Source organism: Anomaloglossus baeobatrachus, chromosome 2 (genome assembly GCF_048569485.1).
Source record: "Anomaloglossus baeobatrachus isolate aAnoBae1 chromosome 2, aAnoBae1.hap1, whole genome shotgun sequence".
NCBI classification, from domain to species: domain Eukaryota; kingdom Metazoa; phylum Chordata; class Amphibia; order Anura; family Aromobatidae; genus Anomaloglossus; species Anomaloglossus baeobatrachus.
Window position 1 is genome coordinate 704,126,698 of NC_134354.1, and position 21,197 is coordinate 704,147,894.

At 48.4% G+C, this 21,197-nt stretch overlaps 1 protein-coding gene across 2 annotated transcripts in view; it reads left to right on the top strand.

Moving 5' to 3' along the window:
• RNASEH2B (ribonuclease H2 subunit B) overlaps nucleotides 1–21,197 on the top strand; it is a 107,558-nt gene that overhangs the window by 11,550 nt on the left and 74,811 nt on the right. For both annotated transcript variants that reach the window (XM_075334575.1, XM_075334574.1), the window contains exon 3: nucleotides 20,300–20,407. In XM_075334575.1, coding sequence (XP_075190690.1) covers nucleotides 20,300–20,407 — 108 coding nt within the window. The remainder of the gene's footprint in view (nucleotides 1–20,299; nucleotides 20,408–21,197) is intronic.

Consider the following 21,197-nt stretch of genomic DNA (forward strand, 5'->3'; position numbering starts at 1 on the left):
GTAGCTATACACCCATGGTCTGGGTCTCCCATGACGGAACTATAAGAAAAAGAATTTACGGTAAGTAAACAAAATTCTCTTTTTTAGGTTTCCCAAAAGTACACGGAGTGCGTTTCTTGATCACTCCGACTTCAGAGATACAGTCCAGAAACACCGAGCTTTTCCAGATAAGCGCTTTACTAAGCGCCTTAATGACACACGTTATCACTTCCCCCCTGACGTAGTCAAGGGTTGGGCTCAGTGTCCCAAGGTGGATCCTCCAATCTCTAGACTGGCGGCTAGATCTGTAGTTGCAGTGGCAGACGGTGCATCACTCAAGGATGCCACTGACAGGCAGATAGAGCTCCTGATGAAATCCATCTATGAAGCTATCGGCGCGTCCTTTGCTCCGGCATTCGCAGCCGTATGGGCACTCCAAGCTATCTCAGCTTGTCAGTCTGAGATTAATGCAGTCACACGTGCCTCTACTCCGCAGGTTGTGTCCTTAACCTCTCAGGCGACGGCGTTTGCGTCCTACGCCATGAATGCTGTCCTGGACTCGTACATCGGTAGCATCCGCCAATGCGGTGGCAGTTCGCAGGGCCATGTGGCTACGTGAATGGAAGGCAGACTCTGCTTCCAAAAAGTTCTTAACCGGTTTGCCATTTTCTGGCGACCGCCTGTTTGGCGAGCGATTGGATGAAATCATTAAACAATCCAAGGGAAAGGACTCGTCCTTACCCCAGTCCAAACCAAACAGACCTCCACAACGGAAGATACAATCGAGGTTTCGGTCCTTTCGGCCCTCAGCCAAGTCTCAATTCTCCTCGTCCAACAGGCCACAGAAGGGTCAGAGGAACTCTGATTCATGGCGGTCTAAGTCACGTCCTAAAAAGACCGCCGGAGGAACCGCTCCCAAAGCGGCCTCATGACTTGCGGCCTCCCCAAACCGCATCCTCGGTCGGTGGCAGGCTCTCCCGCTTTTGCGACACCTGGTTGCCACATGTCCAAGACCGATGGGTGAGAGACATTCTGTCTCACGGTTACAGGATAGAGTTCCGCTCTCGTCCTCCGACTCGTTTCTTCAGAACATCTCCGCCCCCCGAGCGAGCCGATCCTCTTCTTCAGGCGGTGAGCACTCTGAAGGCAGAAGGAGTGGTGATCCCTGTTCCCCTTCAGCAATGGGGTCACGGTTTTTACTCCAACTTGTTTGTGGTGCCAAAAAAGGACGGATCTTTCCGTCCCGTTCTGGACCTCAAACTGCTCAACAAACACGTGAAAACCAGGCGGTTCCGGATGGAATCTCTCCGCTCCGTCATCGCCTCGATGTCCCAAGGAGACTTCCTAGCATCAATCGACATCAGGGATGCTTATCCCCACGTGCCGATTGCACCAGAGCATCAGCGCTTCCTGCGTTTCGCCATCGGGGACGAACACCTTCAGTTCGTGGCGCTGCCTTTCGGCCTGGCGACAGCCCCTCGGGTCTTCACCAAGGTCATGGCAACAGTGGTAGCAGTCCTACACTCTCAGGGACACTCGGCGATCCCTTACTTAGACGATCTCCTTGTCAAGGCCCCCTCTCGGGTGGCATGCCAACACAGCCTGAACATTGCTCTGGAGACTCTCCAGAGATTCGGGTGGATCATCAATTTCCCAAAGTCAAAATTGACACCGACCCAATCGCTGACATATCTCGGGATGGAGTTTCATACTCTCTCAGCGATAGTGAAACTTCCGCTGGACAAACAGCGTTCACTACGGACAGGGGTGTAATCTCTCCTGCGAGCCCAGTCGCACCCCTTGAGGTGCCTCATGCACTTCCTAGGGAAGATGGTGGCAGCAATGGAGGCAGTTCCATTTGCGCAGTTTCATCTGCGTCCACTTCAATGGGACATTCTCCGCAAATGGGACAGGAAGTCGACGTCCCTCGACAGGAACGTCTCCCTTTCTCGGGCAGCCAAGGCCTCCCTTCAGTGGTGGCTTCTTCCCACTTCTTTGTCGAAGGGGAAATCATTCCTACCCCCATCCTGGGCTGTGGTCACGACAGACGCGAGTCTGTCAGGGTGGGGAGCGGTCTTTCTCCACCACAGAGCTCAGGGTACCTGGACTCAGCCAGAGTCCTCCCTTCAGATCAATGTTCTGGAGATAAGGGCAGTGTATCTAGCCCTAAAGGCGTTCCAGCCGTGGCTGGAAGGCAGGCAGATCCGAATTCAGTCAGACAACGCCACGGCGGTGGCATACATCAACCACCAAGGCGGCACACGCAGTCGGCAAGCCTTCCAGGAAGTTCGGCGGATTCTGCTGTGGGTGGAAGCCACAGCCTCCACCATCTCCGCAGTTCACATCCCGGGCGTAGAAAACTGGGAAGCAGACTTTCTCAGTCGCCAGGGCATGGACGCAGGGGAATGGTCTCTTCACCCGGACGTGTTTCAAGAGATCTGTTGCCGCTGGGGGAAGCCGGACGTCGACCTAATGGCGTCCCGGCACAACAACAAGGTCCCGGCATTCATGGCACGGTCTCAAGATCACAAAGCTCTGGCGGCAGACGCGTTAGTTCAGGATTGGTCGCAGTTTCGGCTGCCTTATGTATTTCCTCCTCTGGCACTACTGCCCAGAGTATTACGCAAGATCAGATCCGACTGCCGCAGCGCCATCCTCATCGCCCCAGACTGGCCGAGGAGGTCGTGGTTCCCGGATCTGTGGCATCTCACGGTGGGTCAACCGTGGGCACTACCAGACCGTCCAGACTTACTGTCTCAAGGGCCATTTTTCCATCTGAATTCTGCGGCCCTCAACCTGACTGTGTGGCTATTGAGTCCTGGATCCTAGCGTCTTCAGGGTTATCTCAAGAGGTCATTGCCACTATGAGACAGGCCAGGAAACCAACGTCCGCGAAGATCTACCACAGGACGTGGAGGATCTTCTTATCCTGGTGCTCTGATCAGGGTTTTACTCCCTGGCCATTTGCCTTGCCCACTTTTCTATCCTTCCTTCAATCCGGAATGGAAAAGGGTTTGTCTCTCAGCTCTATTAAGGGACAAGTCTCGGCGCTCTCTGTGTTTTTTCAAAAGCGTCTAGCCAGGCTTACGCAGGTCCGCACGTTCCTGCAGGGAGTTTGTCACATAGTCCCTCCTTACAAGCGTCCGCTAGAACCCTGGGATCTGAACAGGGTGCTAACGGCTCTTCAGAAACCACCTTTCGAGCCAATGAGAGATATTTCTCTTTCACGCCTTTCACAGAAGGTGGTCTTCCTAGTGGCAGTCACATCACTTCGGAGAGTGTCTGAGCTAGCTGCACTGTCATGCAAAGCCCCCTTCCTGGTGTTTCACCAGGACAAGGTGGTTCTGCGTCCGGTTCCGGAATTTCTCCCTAAGGTGGTATCCCCATTTCACCTCAATCAGGATATCTCCTTACCTTCTTTTTGCCCTCATCCAGTTCACCAATGTGAAAAGGATTTGCACTTGTTAGACCTCGTGAGAGCACTCAGGCTCTACATTTCACGCACGGCGCCCCTGCGCCGTTCTGATGCGCTCTTTGTCCTTGTCGCTGGCCAGCGTAAGGGGTCGCAGGCTTCCAAGTCAACCTTGGCTAGGTGGATCAAGGAACCGATTCTTGAAGCCTACCGTTCCTCTGAGCTTCCAATTCCTTCAGGGCTGAAAGCCCATTCTACCAGAGCTGTAGGTGCGTCCTGGGCATTGCGGCACCAGGCTACGGCTCAGCAGGTGTGTCAGGCGGCTACCTGGTCGAGTCTGCACACTTTCACGAAACACTATCAGGTGCATGCCTATGCTTCGGCAGATGCCAGCCTAGGTAGGCGAGTCCTTCAGGCGGCAGTTGCACACCTGTAGGAAGGGGCCGTTTTTTCGGCTCGTTTTATCGAGGTATTCTTTTACCCACCCAGGGATTGCTTTTGGACATCCCAATTGTCTGGGTCTCCCAATGGAGCGACAAAGAAGAAGGGAATTTTGTTTACTTACCGTAAATTCCTTTTCTTCTAGCTCCTATTGGGAGACCCAGCTCCCGCCCCTGTTCCCTTCGGGCTGTTGTTTTTTTGTGTACACATGTTGTTCATGTTCAATTGTTCTTTGGTTCATGGTTTCAGTTCTCCGAACATCCTTCGGATTGAATTTACCTTAGACCAATTTATAAGTTTTCCTCCTTCCTGCTTTGGCACCAAAACTGATGGGCCCGTGATGCACGGGAGGGTGTATAGCAGAGGGGAGGGGTTACACTTTTTAAAGTGTAATACTTTGTGTGGCCTCCGGAGGCAGTAGCTATACACCCAATTGTCTGGGTCTCCCAATAGGAGCTAGAAGAAAAGGAATTTACGGTAAGTAAACAAAATTCCCTTCTTTCTGGCGTTAAAAAACACTAAAAAAACCTCATGAAAACATAATGTGCTAGCCAGTAATGGTTACTTTTCAAGACCAAAGAGGGGGAAAAAATTATGGAATCACCCTGTAAATTTTCATTCCCAAAACTAACATCTGCATCAAATAAGATCTGCTCATCAGTCTGCATTTTAAAAGGAGTAATCACACGTTGGAGAGCTGTTGCACCAAGTGGACTGACATGAATCATGGCTCCAACACGAGAGATGTCAATTGAAACAAAGGAAAGGATTATCAAACTCTTAAAAGAGGGTAAATCATCACGCAATGTTGCAAAAGATGTTGGTTGTTCACAGTCAGCTGTGTCTAAAATCTGGACCAAATACAAACAATATGGGAAGGTTTTTAAGGGGAAACCTACTGGTAGACCAAGGAAGACCTCAAAGCATCAAGACAGGAAACTTAAAGCATGTCTCCGAAACAGTAAATGCACAACAAAACAAATGAGGAACGAATGGGAGGAAACTGGAGTCAATATCGGTAACTGAAGTGTAAGAAACCGCCTAAAGGAAATGGGATTTACATACAGAGTAGCTAAACAATAAAAAGATTTTAAGGAATAACGTTTGGAACTCCATTCTATGTCTGAGCTGGGTGCAAAAAAACTAAAAAACATCACTATGGGGAGATAAGGTATGCACACCAGTGACTATGGAAGGGGAATACATGGAATAGCAGAAACTGCTGTGTGAATACTGACATGAAAAATTCAATAGCTATTTGTAAGAATGAAATGTGAAAAATGGAACCTGCATTACTGCCATGAATATATGAATAAAGAGAAATTTAGCTACTGAATTGATCAATGCAATAGAGCCCCAACACTACGCCAAAGTATTTCTCTACGTTGGGGTCCCTAGCTTGTGTGTGTCCTCTCATGCAGTTAAAAAACTTACCGTGTATGGGAGGCTGAGACCCAGGCTATATATACGATGTGGATTGGCAATAGGTGTGTATGGGGAGGGTTCACAAACGAAAAACTACTAACATTAAGGAATAACGTTTGGAACTCCATTCTATGTCTGAGCTGGGTGCAAAAAACCTAAAAAACATCACTATGGGGAGATAAGGTATGCACACCAGTGACTATGGAAGGGGAATACATGGAATAGCAGAAACTGCTGTGTGAATACTGACATGAAAAATTCAATAGCTATTTGTAAGAATGAAATGTGAAAAATGGAACCTGCATTACTGCCATGAATATATGAATAAAGAGAAATTTAGCTACTGAATTGATCAATGCAATAGAGCCCCAACACTACGCCAAAGTATTTCTCTACGTTGGGGTCCCTAGCTTGTGTGTGTCCTCTCATGCAGTTAAAAAACTTACCGTGTATGGGAGGCTGAGACCCAGGCTATATATACGATGTGGATTGGCAATAGGTGTGTATGGGGAGGGTTCACAAACGAAAAACTACTAACATTAAGGAATAACGTTTGGAACTCCATTCTATGTCTGAGCTGGGTGCAAAAAACCTAAAAAACATCACTATGGGGAGATAAGGTATGCACACTTTTTTTTTGCACCCAGCTCAGACATAGAATGGAGTTCCAAACGTTATTCCTTAATGTTAGTAGTTTTTCGTTTGTGAACCCTCCCCATACACACCTATTGCCAATCCACATCGTATATATAGCCTGGGTCTCAGCCTCCCATACATGGTAAGTTTCTTCGGCGCTCCATTGGGAGACCCAGACGATTGGGTGTATAGCTACTGCCTCCGGAGGCCACACAAAGCATTACACTAAAAAGTGTAAGGCCCCTCCCCTTCTGGCTATACACCCCCCGTGGGATCACGGGATGCTCAGTTTTCAAGCTTTGTGCGAAGGAGGTCAGACATCCACGCATAGCTCCACTGTTTAGTCAGCAGTAGCTGCTGACTATATCGGATGGAAGAAAAGAGGGCCCATATAGGGTCCCCAGCATGCTCCCTTCTCACCCCACTTGCGGTTTGTAAAGGTTGAGGTACCCATTGCGGGTACGGAGGCTGGAGCCCACATGCTGCTTTCCTTCCCCATCCCCCTGAGGGGCTCTGTGGAAGTGGGATCTTACCGGCCCCCAAACCCTGAGGCCGGGCTCCATCCACAGACCCAGAGACCCTGCTGGAGGAGCTGAGTACCGTCAGGGACAAGGCCCTGCAACAGTAAGGTACTCTGTGTCCCCGCACAGACAGGCCACGCACACTCCAGACTTGCTGGGTGTGCTAGTGCGCCGGGGACAGTAGCGCTGCGCGCTGGGGTTAGAGTCACTGCAGCTTAGCTGAGTGACTTTATGTGTTGGGAACTACCGCGGCCGCTCCGGGAGCGGCGGCGCGGCTGGGACTTGTAGTGCGCCGGGGACTTAGCGCCGACCGTGCTTTTACGACGGCGGCGCCTTTAAATCTAGTCCCCGGCTTTTGCGGCCTAGCTCCACTTCGTTCCCGCCCCCACCCTGTCAGTCAGGGAAGGGGAGAGACGCTGTACAATAGTCAGCGCCGAGGGCTGGAGTCTTATTTACATACTCCAGCCCTCTCACTGGGCACAGTGGGGACGCAAGTTTCCCGCTCTTGGTCTCAACACGCCCAGGGCCCGCCCCTCTCCACAGGACGCCGGCAGCCATTCCTGCATGCAGTCTGGCTGGAGAACGGACACAGGCTCTGGGGGACCCAGACAAGGGGCTCTGGCGACCACACACCCGCGTTTATGCGGGCGGTAAGCTGCACATAAGTGCTGGCCCCACTAGTGCCACAGTGTTTTTTGGTGCACTTTTTCCCTGTACCATATATATAGATATATATATATATTGCACTGTACGGTCGCTTCTTGGCTTATACCCTATATTGCTGAGGAGACAACAACATGTCATCCGCAAAACGCAAGGGTGCCAAGGCACAGGCTGTATGTGCTGCTTGTGCCGCATGTGGGACTGATCTACCGGCAGGTTCCAATGACCTACATTGTGTGCAATGTTCAATCCCTGTGCCACTTCGTCAGCCAGAGTCTATGGTAGTAGTGGCCCAGGCAGAGACGCCTGTGAACCCTGCCCCGGTGACGGGGACAGAATTTGCAGTTTTTGCTGATAAGATGTCTGTGACTATGACAAAAATCCTGGACACCTTGCAGTCCAGGCCAGTTACTCAGACCATGGACACTGCTGTGTCTATGCTCCCCGGTCCCCCTCAGTTGGAACTAATCCGTACTTCAAGGGGGTCTCAGGCTTCACAGGCTGAAGACTCTGACTCAGATGACAGTCCCAGGCAGCCTAAGCGAGCTCGCTGGGAAAGACCCTCGACGTCATCTCACTGGTCAGGGTCTCAGCGAGAAGACTCTCTGTGTGATGAGACAGAGGTGGGTGATCAGGAGTCTAATCCTGACACCGCTCTCAATCTAGATACCCCTGATGGTGACGCTATGGTAAATGACCTTATAGCGGCCATCAATAGACTGTTGGATATTTCTCCCCCAGCCCCTTCAGCAGAGGAGGCAGCTGCCCAGCAGGAGAAGTTCCATTTCCGGTATCCCAAGCGTAAATTGAGTACTTTTCTGGACCACTCTGACTTCAGAGAATCAGTCCAGAAACACCATGCTTATCCAGACAAGCGTTTCTCCAAACGTCTTAAGGATACACGTTATCCCTTTCCCCCTGACGTGGTCAAACGCTGGACCCAGTGTCCAAAGGTGGATCCCCCAATATCCAGGCTTGCGGCTAGATCCATAGTTGCAGTGGAGGATGGGGCTTCACTTAAAGATGCCAATGACAGACAGATGGACCTTTGGTTGAAATCTGTCTATGAAGCTATCGGCGCGTCGTTTGCTCCAGCATTCGCGGCCGTGTGGGCACTCCAAGCTATTTCCGCTGGTCTGGCACAGGTGGACTCTATCATACGTCCAGCAGTGCCGCAAGTGGCGTCCTTAACTACGCAAATGTCTGCGTTTGCGACCTACGCTATCAATGCGGTACTGGACTCTACGAGCCGTACCTCAATGGCGTCCGCCAACTCTGTGGTTTTGCGCAGAGCCTTGTGGTTAAAGGAATGGAAAGCAGATTCTGCTTCCAAGAAATGTTTAACCAGCTTGCCACTATCTGGAGACAGACTGTTTGGTGAGCAATTGGCTGAAATCATTAAACAGTCCAAGGGTAAGGACTCCTCCTTACCCCAGCCCAGATCAAGCAAACCTCAACAGAGGAAGTGGCAGTCGAGGTTTCGGTCCTTTCGAGGCTCGGCCAAGCCCCAATTCTCCTCGTCCAAAGGGACTCAGAAAGAGCAAAGGAGCGCTGATTCCTGGCGGGCTCACTCACGCCCCAAGAAAGCAACCGGAGGAACCGCTTCCAAGCCGGCTGCCTCATGACTTTCGGCCTCCTCTCTCCGCATCCTCGGTCGGTGGCAGGCTCTCCCGCTTTTGCGACATTTGGCTGCCACAGGTCAAGGACCGGTGGGTCACAGACATTTTGTCTCACGGGTACAGGATAGAGTTCAGTTCTCGTCCTCCGCCTCGGTTCTTCAGAACCTCCCCACATCCCGACCGAGCAGATGCCCTTCTGCAGGCGGTGGGCTCTCTAAGAGCAGAAGGAGTGGTGATCCCTGTTCCTCTTCAGGAACAAGGGCAAGGTTTTTACTCCAATCTCTTTGTGGTGCCAAAAAAGGACGGCTCATTCCGTCCTGTTCTGGACCTAAAACTGCTCAACAAGCATGTGAACGCCAGGCGGTTCCGGATGGAATCCCTCCGCTCCGTCATTGCCTCAATGTCTCAAGGAGATTTCCTGGCATCAATAGACATCAAAGATGCTTATCTCCACGTGCCGATTGCTACCGAGCACCAACGTTTTCTACGTTTCGTGATAGGAGACGACCATCTTCAGTTCGTAGCTCTGCCATTCGGTCTGGCGACAGCCCCACGGGTTTTCACCAAGGTCATGGCGGCAGTGGTAGCAGTCTTGCACTCTCAGGGACACTCGGTGATCCCTTACTTGGACGATCTGCTTGTCAAAGCACCCTCTCAAGAGGCATGCCAACTCAGCCTGAATGTGGCGCTGGAGACTCTCCAGACTTTCGGGTGGATCATCAACTTTTCAAAGTCAAATCTGTCACCGACTCAATCACTAACGTATCTTGGCATGGAGTTTCATACTCTCTCAGCGATAGTGAAGCTTCCGCTGGACAAGCAGCGGTCACTACAGACAGGGGTGCAGTCTCTCCTTCATGGTCAGTCGCACCCCTTAAGGCGCCTCATGCACTTCCTAGGGAAGATGGTGGCGGCAATGGAGGCAGTCCCGTTTGCGCAGTTTCATCTGCGCCCACTTCAATGGGACATTCTCCGCCAATGGGACGGGAAGTCAACTTCCCTGGACAGGAAAGTCTCCCTGTCCCAGACGGCCAAGGACTCTCTGCAATGGTGGCTTCTTCCCAACTCATTATCACAAGGAAGATCCTTCCTACCCCCATCCTGGGCAGTGGTCACGACAGACGCGAGTCTTTCAGGGTGGGGAGCGGTTTTTCTCCACCACAGGGCTCAGGGTACGTGGACTCAGCAGGAGTCCACCCTTCAGATCAATGTCCTGGAAATCAGAGCAGTGTATCTTGCCCTACTAGCCTTCCAGCAGTGGCTGGAAGGAAAGCAGATCCGAATTCAGTCGGACAACTCCACAGCGGTGGCATACATCAACCACCAAGGAGGGACACGCAGTCGGCAAGCCTTCCAGGAAGTCCGGCGGATTCTGATGTGGGTGGAGGACAGAGCATCCACCATATCCGCGGTTCACATCCCGGGCGTAGAAAACTGGGAAGCAGACTTCCTCAGTCGCCAGGGTATGGACGCAGGGGAATGGTCCCTTCACCCGGACGTGTTTCAGGAAATATGTCGCCGCTGGGGGGTGCCGGATGTCGACCTAATGGCGTCCCGGCACAACAACAAGGTCCCGGCCTTCATGGCGCGGTCTCGCGATCAAAGAGCTCTGGCGGCAGACGCCTTAGTGCAAGATTGGTCGCAGTTCCGGCTCCCTTATGTGTTTCCACCTCTGGCACTCTTGCCCAGAGTGCTACGCAAGATCAGATCCGATTGCAGCCGCGTCATACTCGTCGCCCCAGACTGGCCAAGGAGGTCGTGGTACCCGGATCTGTGGCATCTCACGGTCGGCCAACCGTGGACACTACCAGACCGACCAGACTTACTGTCCCAAGGGCCGTTTTTCCATCGGAATTCTGCGGCCCTGAACCTGACTGTGTGGCCATTGAGTCCTGGATCCTAGCGTCTTCAGGATTATCCCAAGGGGTCGTTGCCACCATGAGACAGGCTAGGAAGTCCACTTCTGCTAAGATCTACCACAGAACGTGGAGGATTTTCTTATCCTGGTGCTCTGCACAAGGAGTATCCCCCTGGCCATTCGCGTTACCTACTTTTCTTTCCTTCCTGCAATCTGGGTTGGAAAAGGGCTTGTCGCTCGGCTCCCTTAAAGGGCAAGTCTCGGCACTATCCGTGTTTTTTCAGAAGCGTCTAGCACGACTTTCTCAGGTGCGCACGTTCCTGCAGGGGGTTTGTCATATCGTCCCCCCGTACAGGCGGCCGTTAGATCCATGGGATCTAAACAGGGTACTAGTTGCTCTACAGAAGCCGCCCTTCGAGCCTCTGAAAGATGTTTCACTTTCTCGACTCTCACAGAAAGTAGCTTTTCTGGTAGCGGTCACGTCTCTTCGGAGAGTGTCTGAGCTAGCAGCACTGTCATCCAAGGCTCCCTTCCTGGTGTTTCACCAGGACAAGGTAGTGCTGCGCCCCATTCAGGAGTTTCTCCCTAAGGTTGTATCCTCTTTTCATCTTAATCAGGATATCTCCTTGCCTTCTTTTTGTCCTCATCCAGTTCATCGGTATGAGAAGGATTTACATTTGTTAGATCTGGTGAGAGCACTCAGAATCTACATTTCCCGCACGGCGCCCCTGCGCCGCTCGGATGCACTCTTTGTACTTGTCGCTGGTAAACGCAAAGGGTCGCAGGCTTCCAAAGCCACCCTGGCTCGATGGATCAAAGAACCGATTCTTGAAGCCTACCGTTCTGCTGGGCTTCCGGTTCCATCGGGGCTGAAGGCCCATTCTACCAAAGCCGTGGGTGCGTCCTGGGCATTACGACACCAGGCTACGGCTCAACAGGTGTGCCAGGCAGCTACCTGGTCGAGTCTGCACACTTTCACCAAACATTATCAGGTGCATACCTATGCTTCGGCGGACGCCAGCCTAGGTAGAAGAGTCCTGCAGGCGGCAGTTGCCTCCCCATAGGGGAGGGCTGTCTTGCAGCTCTAACATGAAGTATTTCTTTACCCACCCAGGGACTGCTTTTGGACGTCCCAATCGTCTGGGTCTCCCAATGGAGCGCCGAAGAAGAAGGGAATTTTGTTACTTACCGTAAATTCCTTTTCTTCTAGCTCCTATTGGGAGACCCAGCACCCGCCCTGTTGTCCTTCGGGATTTTTGGGTTTTTTTGGATACACATGTTGTTCATGTTGAACGGTTTTCAGTTCTCCGATGTTACTTCGGAGTGAATTTGTTTAAACCAGTTATTGGCTTTCCTCCTTCTTGCTTTAGCACTAAAACTGAGCATCCCATGATCCCACGGGGGGTGTATAGCCAGAAGGGGAGGGGCCTTACACTTTTTAGTGTAATGCTTTGTGTGGCCTCCGGAGGCAGTAGCTATACACCCAATCGTCTGGGTCTCCCAATAGGAGCTAGAAGAAAAGGAATTTACGGTAAGTAACAAAATTCCCTTCTTTTTAACTGCATGAGAGGACACACACAAGCTAGGGACCCCAACGTAGAGAAATACTTTGGCGTAGTGTTGGGGCTCTATTGCATTGATCAATTCAGTAGCTAAATTTCTCTTTATTCATATATTCATGGCAGTAATGCAGGTTCCATTTTTCACATTTCATTCTTACAAATAGCTATTGAATTTTTCATGTCAGTATTCACACAGCAGTTTCTGCTATTCCATGTATTCCCCTTCCATAGTCACTGGTGTGCATACCTTATCTCCCCATAGTGATGTTTTTTAGGTTTTTTGCACCCAGCTCAGACATAGAATGGAGTTCCAAACGTTATTCCTTAATGTTAGTAGTTTTTCATTTGTGAACCCTCCCCATACACACCTATTGCCAATCCACATCGTATATATAGCCTGGGTCTCAGCCTCCCATACACGGTAAGTTTTTTAACTGCATGAGAGGACACACACAAGCTAGGGACCCCAACGTAGAGAAATACTTTGGCGTAGTGTTGGGGCTCTATTGCATTGATCAATTCAGTAGCTAAATTTCTCTTTATTCATATATTCATGGCAGTAATGCAGGTTCCATTTTTCACATTTCATTCTTACAAATAGCTATTGAATTTTTCATGTCAGTATTCACACAGCAGTTTCTGCTATTCCATGTATTCCCCTTCCATAGTCACTGGTGTGCATACCTTATCTCCCCAAAACAATAAAAAGATGACTGCCTGAAGAGAACATGTAAAACTCATTGAGGATATGGGGCTGCATATCAGGTAAAGGCACTGGGAAGATGGCTGTCATTACATCTTCAATAAATGCCCAAGTTTACATTGAAATTTTGGACACTTTTCTTATTTCATCAATTGAAAGCATGTTTGGGGATGATGAAATAATTTATCAAGATGATAATGCATCCTGCCATAGAGCAAAAACTGAAAACATTCCTTGAAAGAAGACACATAAGGTCAATGTCATGGTCTGCAAATAGTCCGGATCTCAATGCAATTGAAAATCTTTGGTGGAAGTTGAAGAAAATGGTCCATGACAAGGCACCAACCTGCAAAGCTGATAAGGCAACAGCAATCGGAGAAAGTTGGAGCCAGATTGATGAAGAGTACTGTTTGTCACTCATTAAGTCCATGCCTCAGAGACTATAAGCTGGTATAAAAGCCAGAGGTGATGCAACAAAATACTAGTGATGTATTGAGTGTTCTTTTGTTTGATTTTCATGATTCCATAATTTTTTCCTCATAATTGAGTGATTCTATAATTTTTTCCCCCTGTTTTGGTCTTGAAAAGTAACCGTTACTGGCTGCTAATTATGTTTTCATGTTTTTTTTTTTAGTGTTTTCTTAAAGCCAGAAAGTTGCCATTTGAAATGACTTTAGTTTGGTGCCATGTCTGTGATCTGCTTTTTTTTAAACAAAAGTAAACAACTGAATGAACATCCTCAGAGCCAGGTGATTAAATAATTTTTGCCATCGGTTGGACATCTAAAAACTTTGTCAGAGCCGCTGTACCCAGTAAACTAAGTGATACATCTTTGGATTCAGGGTCTCTTCCTTATGCTGCTCTCTGATGAGGTAGCACAAATCTGGCACAGACAGATTCACTTTCACTACTTCGGAATTGTCTAAAGTTGTCTATAATGCGAGAAAAGACGTGCCAGGGGATCTTATCGCGGTTTAGTCCCATTGTAATATTATGACTTTTTCATGCAGAATCCATGCAATTTAGGGAAGCTGCCGATTTATATACATTTGCAGTGTTGTCATTTTTTTTTTTCTTCCTGTTTTCATTGCCTGTATATGGAGAATATCGTGCACCATTCACTTGCATTAGATCAGAAGTGTTGGTGGGTTCTGCTGAGTATATGGCGTGGATTATAGTATTGAAGGGGTTGTCCTTTACATAGATTAAGGATTAGAGTCCCAGTTCTATATTCTTCTTTCTGTGGAGTCCAGTAATACCCAGCAGCCACACTCCACTTCTAATACCACCTTACTTGTGACCCTTTATAAAAGCAGAATTATCATCGTCATCGGTCTCGCTCTTAAAATTTTACCACAAAACAATTTATTGCACAAGTTCCCGATCTCAGCAAAACCAAATGGGGATCTTGCTCCACACTTTGTCTCTTGCTGTAAACCCCAAGGGGTTTCCCATGATGTATAATTCCTGCCAATAGGTGAATTTATCTGCATTAGCATTTAGGCTGGGGTCAGACGAGTGTATAAGAAGCCGGTCCGATTTTTGTTGATTTAATCATTTTTTTTTCTCACTTGTCATCCGTGTGCTGTCTTGTATACAGTCCATTTTTATATTGACTTAGAAGCTTTTAGTCTTTTACAGCTTTTTATGCTACAGAATTGTAATGTATCTGTAAAGATCAGATGCTATACTGCTGCTCTGTATAACATCTGATTTCCCCCCCCCCCCTCCCCCACTCACTGATGTGATCCATGTGACATCAGTTCGACACGTCCCGGAAAAAACATGTCTGTGAAATAAAATGATTTTTCTATACTCGCCTGTCTCCAGCGCTGCTGTATTTGGCGCTGTTGTCTACTGATTCCAGGCCCACTCGTTATGCTTATGAATATTCACTGCACTGCAGACCCGGAAGCAGCAGCAGCGCCGGAGACAGCAGCGCCAAGGACAGATAAGTATAGACGTTCATGCTGTCTATGTGCTATCTGGATGGCACTCGGATAGCACAGGGAGAGCACACATGTGCCAAAATCACGGCACATGGATGGGCCATATGCAAAACACTACCATTCTTCAAGGACGTGTGAAATGGGCCTTAGGCTGTGCTCACATGAGTGTATAACATGACCGTGTGCTAGCTGATGTTTTATCAGATACCCTCGAGCTAATGTTATACTATGGAGCAATGCTGATCAGCGCTTTTTTGTTTCTCATGCCAATTCAGCATGAGAAAAAAATTGCAGCATATGTCGGACGTCGCTCAACCATACAAGCCTATGGGTGCGTGTATTTATGCGGACACATACAATGTGGAGGATAGAGAAATTAAGTTCTGTTTTCTTCTCACCTGTGCTGTGTCACATGTGACAGAATCAGATCAGAGTAAATGACACCTGGCTCAAACTGTGATCAGAGTTGGAGTCGAGTGTGATTGGCATAATCAGGTGGATTCTCTGGCATGATAGAATATGCTAATGTGTGAGCGAGCCCTTAGGGGTACTTCTAACATAGCAAGATCGCTGCTGAGTCACGGTTTTTGTGATGTACCAGTGACCTCATCAGCAATCGCGCTGTGTCTGACACTGAGCAGCGATCTGGCCCCTGCTGTGAAATCGCTGCTCGTTACACACTGCTCTGGTTCATTTTTTGCTCGTTGCTTTCCCACTGTGAAGCACACATCACTGTGTTTGACAGCGAGAGAGCAACGATCTGAATGTGCAGGGAGCAGGGAGTCGGCGTCTGGAAGCTGCAGACGCTGGTAACCAAGGTACACATTGGGTAACCAAGCGAAGGGCTTTGCTTAGTTACCCGATATTTACCTTGGTTACTAGCATACGCCGCTCTCGGGCTGCCAGTGCCAGCTCCCTGCACACATAGCGAGTACACATCGGGTAACTTAGCGAAGCGCTTTGCTTAGTAACCTGATGTGTACCCCGGCTACGAGTGCAAGGACCCAGCGCTAAGCGGTGTGCGCTGGTAACCAGGGTAAATATTAGGTAACCAAGCAAAGCATTTTGTTTGGTTACCCGATATTTACCCTGGATACCAAGCGCAGCATCGTTTCCACGAGTCGCTGGTGGCTGGTCACTGGTCGCTGGTGAGATCTGCCTGATTGACAGCTCACCAGTGACCATGTAGCGTCGCACCAGCGATCCTGATTAGGTCATATCGTGGTCGGAATCGCTGGTACGTCGTTTAGTGAGACGGTACCCTTAAACAGGAGACATCCCCGGACTTTCTGAGGTTTCTCAGAGATTGTTTTCATGAAGTGATTTCGCTGTCATTCTTGCATTTTTGTCTTTCTCGTTATACACAGTGTGCAGAATTATTAGGCAAGTTGTATTTTAGAGGATTTTTTTTATTATTGATCAACAACTATGTTCTCAATCAACCGAAAAGACTCATAAATATCAAAGCTTAATATTTTTGGAATTTGGAGTGGGTTTTTTTTTTTTGATTTGGCTATCTTAGGAGGATATCTGTTTGTGCAGGTAACTATTACTGTGCAGAATTATTAGGCAACTTAATAAAAACCAAATATATTCCCATCTCACTTGTTTATTTTCACCAGGTAAACCAATATAACTGCACAAAATTTAGAAATAAACATTTGTGACATGCAAAAACAAAACCCCCAAAAAATAGTGACCAATATAGCCACCTTTCATTCTGATGACACTCAGCAGCCTACCATCCACAGATTCTGTCAGTTACGTGATCTGTTTACGATCAACATTGCGTGCAGCAGCCACCACAGCCTCCAGACACTGTTTCGAGAGGTGTACTGTTTTCCCTCCCTGTAGAGCTCACACTTTATGAGCGACCACAGGTTCTCTATGGGGTTCAGATCAGGTGAACAAGGGCCATGTCATTATTTGTTCATCTTTTAGACCTTTACTGGCCAGCCACGCTGTGGAATAGTTGGATGCATGTGATGGAGCATTGTCCTGCATGAAAATCATGTTTTTCTTGAACGATACCGACTTCTTCCTGTACCACTGCTTGAAGAAGTTGTCTTCCAGAAACTGGCAGTAGGTCTGGGAGTTGAGCTTCACTCCATCCTCAACCCGAAAAGGTCCCACAAGTTCATCTTTGATACCAGCCCATACCAGTACCTGACCTCCACCTTGCTGGCATCTGAGTCGGAGTGGAGCTCTCTGCCCTTTACTAATCCAGCCTCTGGCCCATCCATTTGGCCCATCAAGGGTTACTCTCATTTCATCAGTCCATAAAACCTTTGAAAAATCAGTCCTAAGATATTTCTTGGCCCAGTCTTGACGATTTATCTTATGTTTCTTGTTCAAAGGTGGTCGTTTTTCAGCCTTCCTTGCCTTGGCCATGTCCCTGAGTATGGCACACCTTGTGTTTTTTGATACTCCAGTAATGTTGCAGCTGAAATATGGCCAAACTGGTGGCAAATGGCATCTTGGCAGCTTCATGCTTGATTTTCCTCAATTCATGGGCAGTTATTTTGCGCCTTTTTTGCCCAACACGCTTCTTGCGACCCTGTTGGCTATTTGCCATGAAACGCTTGATTGTTCGGTGATCACGCTTCAAAAGTTTGGCAATTTCAAGACTGCTGCATCCCTCTGCAAGACATCTCACAATTTTGGACTTTTCCGAGCCCGTCAAATATCTCTTTTGACCTATTTTGCCAAAGGAAAGGAAGTTGCCTAATAATTAAGCACACCTTATATAGGGTGTTGATGTCATTACACCGCACCCCTCCTCATTACAGAGATGCACATCACCTGATTTACTTACAGTTAGGTCCAGAAATATTTGGACAGTGACACAAGTTTTGTTATTTTAGCTGTTTACAAAAACATGTTCAGAAATACAATTATACAGTTAGGTCCAGAAATATTTGGACAGTGACACAATTTTCGCGAGTTGGGCTCTGCATGCCACCACATTGGATTTGAAATGAAACCTCTACAACAGAATTCAAGTGCAGATTGTAACGTTTAATTTGAAGGTTTGAACAAAACTATCTGATAGAAATTGTAGGAATTGTACACATTTCTTTACAAACACTCCACATTTTAGGAGGTCAAAAGTAATTGGACAAATAAACCAAACCCAAACAAAATATTTGTATTTTCAATATTTTGTTGCGAATCCTTTGGAGGCAATCACTGCCTTAAGTCTGGAACCCATGGACATCACCAAACGCTGGGTTTCCTCCTTCTTAATGCTTTGCCAGGCCTTTACAGCCGCAGCCTTCAGGTCTTGCTTGAATTCTGCACTTGAATTCTGTTGTAGAGGTTTCATTTCAAATCCAATGTGGTGGCATGCAGAGCCCAACTCGCGAAAATTGTGTCACTGTCCAAATATTTCTGGACCTAACTGTAATTGGTAGTTGGCTCTCAGCCTATACAGCTTGGAGTAGGACAACATGTATAAAAAGTATCATGTGATCAAAATACTCATTTGCCTAATAATTCTGCACACAGTGTATTGTTAAGAAGAGTGAGGGTCTCGCTTCTTTTATCCGCTTCAGGGTTTGCAAATCCAGGAGCAGTTGAATGTTCTCAGCGGGAAAACGCAGCGAAAATCCACTCCGCCCAGACTCCCGATCGTTGACACGGACACTATTCTCCTGCAGAGAACACTCATCTCAACAAGAGGAAAGATGCCGCTTCTAGAGCACAGCGATCCTGATCGTTTGCACATACCCATAGACGTAACATGCAGAGCAATTGATGCTTGTCAATAGAAATGGTCAGGCAGGTTAGATTTGATTCCATTTATTGCTTCTTTATTTTCCAAGATAAGCAATGATTAAAGCCCTCTACCCCACATGAGACCGCTATCTCCCCCAACTCATTCTGCTCTATCCTTCAAGCCACACATCCAAGCCCTCTTCACCTCATGCCGATTACAACTCAAAAATATCTCCCGGATCCGTGCTTTTCTTAACCAAGAATCTGCAAAAACATTAGTGCATGCCCTCATCATCTCCCGCCTCGACTACTGCAACCTCCTGCTCTCTGGCCTCCCTTCCAACACTCTTGCACCCCTCCAATCTATCCTAAACTCTGCAGCCCGCTTAATCCACCTCTCCCCTCGCTACTCCCCAGCCTCGCCACTCTGCCAATCCCTTCACTGGCTTCCCATCGCCCAACGACTCCAGTTCAAAACATTAACCATGACATACAAAGCCATGCACAACCTGTCTCCTCCCTACATCTGTGACCTAGTCTCCCGGTACCTACCTGCACGCAACCTCAGATCCTCACAAGATCTCCTTCTCTGCTCCTCTCTTATCTCCTCTTCCCACAATCGTGTACAAGATTTCTCCCGTGCATCCCCCATACTCTGGAACGCTCTACCTCAGCACATCAGACTCTCCCCTACCGTGGAAAGCTTCAAGAGGAACCTCAAGACCCACCTCTTCCAACAAGCCTACAACCTACAATAGCCCTCAGCCCAGTAGACCACTGCGCAACCAGCTCTGTCCTCGCCTATTGTACCATCACCCATTCCCTGTAGACTGTGAGCCCTCGCGGGCAGGGTCCTCTCTCCTCCTATACCAGTCTGTCTTGTACTGTTAATGATTGTTGTACGTATACCCTCTTTCACTTGTAAAGCGCCATGGAATAAATGGCGCTATAATAATAAATAATAATAATAATAATAATACTCCTCCGGCTTATCTCCCAGAGATCAAAAGCATCAGCCGTCACAAGTCACCATGCCAGATCATTCTATTCTCCAGCATGATTTGATGAAGGAATCAGAAGGCCCCATTCACACTGGGCTGTCAGCGAATACCGGTGGATTCACCTGATTTTAGTTTGTCTGACATCCGCTTGTCTCCCTCTTTCCATTTGCAACAACAAGCCCTTGTTGAGCAGCTTAACAGCAAATAACCTAAAGGGAGCCTGACAGCTCCCCCATAGCCCCCAAACCGCCAGCATGTGTTTATTCATATGTTAATATACTAATACCATGCCTAACAAAGCCCTTTCTAATGTATACCTGATTCCAGTGTATGACAAAAACAATTTGGATAAACTATTTGCAATATACTAATTATTTTCAGACCAGTCAATGAGGCGTTGTTTTCCGCAGACTAGTCGTCCCTCTCTCCATGTTATCACGCCCCTGTGTCACCACAGTCTCTCTGCAAATCTCGCACGTGTGCCCCACTTTGGTTCTTTCATGTCAGTGCGTCTCTGATGCCAGGTGTACGCGCCTTGACTTCAGAGGTTCACTGTGCCCTGCCATGCGGTCCACAGAGGAGCCGAAACCAGTCACTGAATGACAACACTGTAGGCACAGTCGTCCTTACAGCCCCACTCTACCACCACCGAATCCCACACCTCATTGATGATCACACATTCAGTTCTTCATAGGCATGTAATTCAATGGATGACTCTCAAAAAACAATATAAAAAAAAAATATACACACACATTAGTGTCTGTGATCACATTGTGCAATGCAGCTAACTTTGATCTCTTCTACTTCTTATAGATAAAGGAGCCATGTTTTTATTTATCAACTCTGGACAACAGCTCTGCGAGGTGAAGGCTTTCCAGGAAGAATTTCGGTCATGGTTTATTGGTCAGACCGTTCAAGAAGGTGATATAAGAGAATAAGATCAACTTTTTTTTTTATAATGTACCGTGTTTCCCCAAAAATAAGACCTCCCCCGAAAATAAGACCTCCCAGGAGTTTTCAGGGAAGCTTTAATATAAGACATCCCCTGAAAATAAGACCTACCCGCGGTCAATAATGAAGTGTCATGCAGCGGTGAAAGAGTTAAAGACACTGCAGGACACTTCATTATAGATAGCGGCACCCCCAGAAGAGAGAAGAAAGAAGATCCCCGATCATACTCCCTAGATGTCGACCGGGAGCAGGTGAGCACATCAAGGTCCTGCGGCGGAACGAACACACACACACACACACACACACACACACACACACACACACACACACACACACACACACACATCAGATCAGATCAGATCACACACACATCAGATCGCATCCACACACTCACAACATCCAGCGATATCGCTTGCTTCTCGGCGGCGATACTGTGCGTGCAGTGATCTTCCAGGACCTGCCAAGGATCACATGGCCGGAATCGGCAGGAGGCAGAGGAGCATGGCGTGCAGCACAGCTGCTGGGACCGCCCACAGTATGACACAGGGAGAAGTGGGTGGGTGGGGGTGTGTGTTCTGTCTGATGTGTGACTGTTCTGATGTGTGAGTGTCGGCCAGACGCAGGGGAGCACAGCTGCAGGGAGATCACAGGGAGGTGTGTGTGTGGGAGATCTGATGTTGGCCAGACGCAGGGGAGGCATGCAGCGTACCTGCTGGGAGATCACAGGAGGATCTGGGAGCCACACAGACGTCCTGGGCTG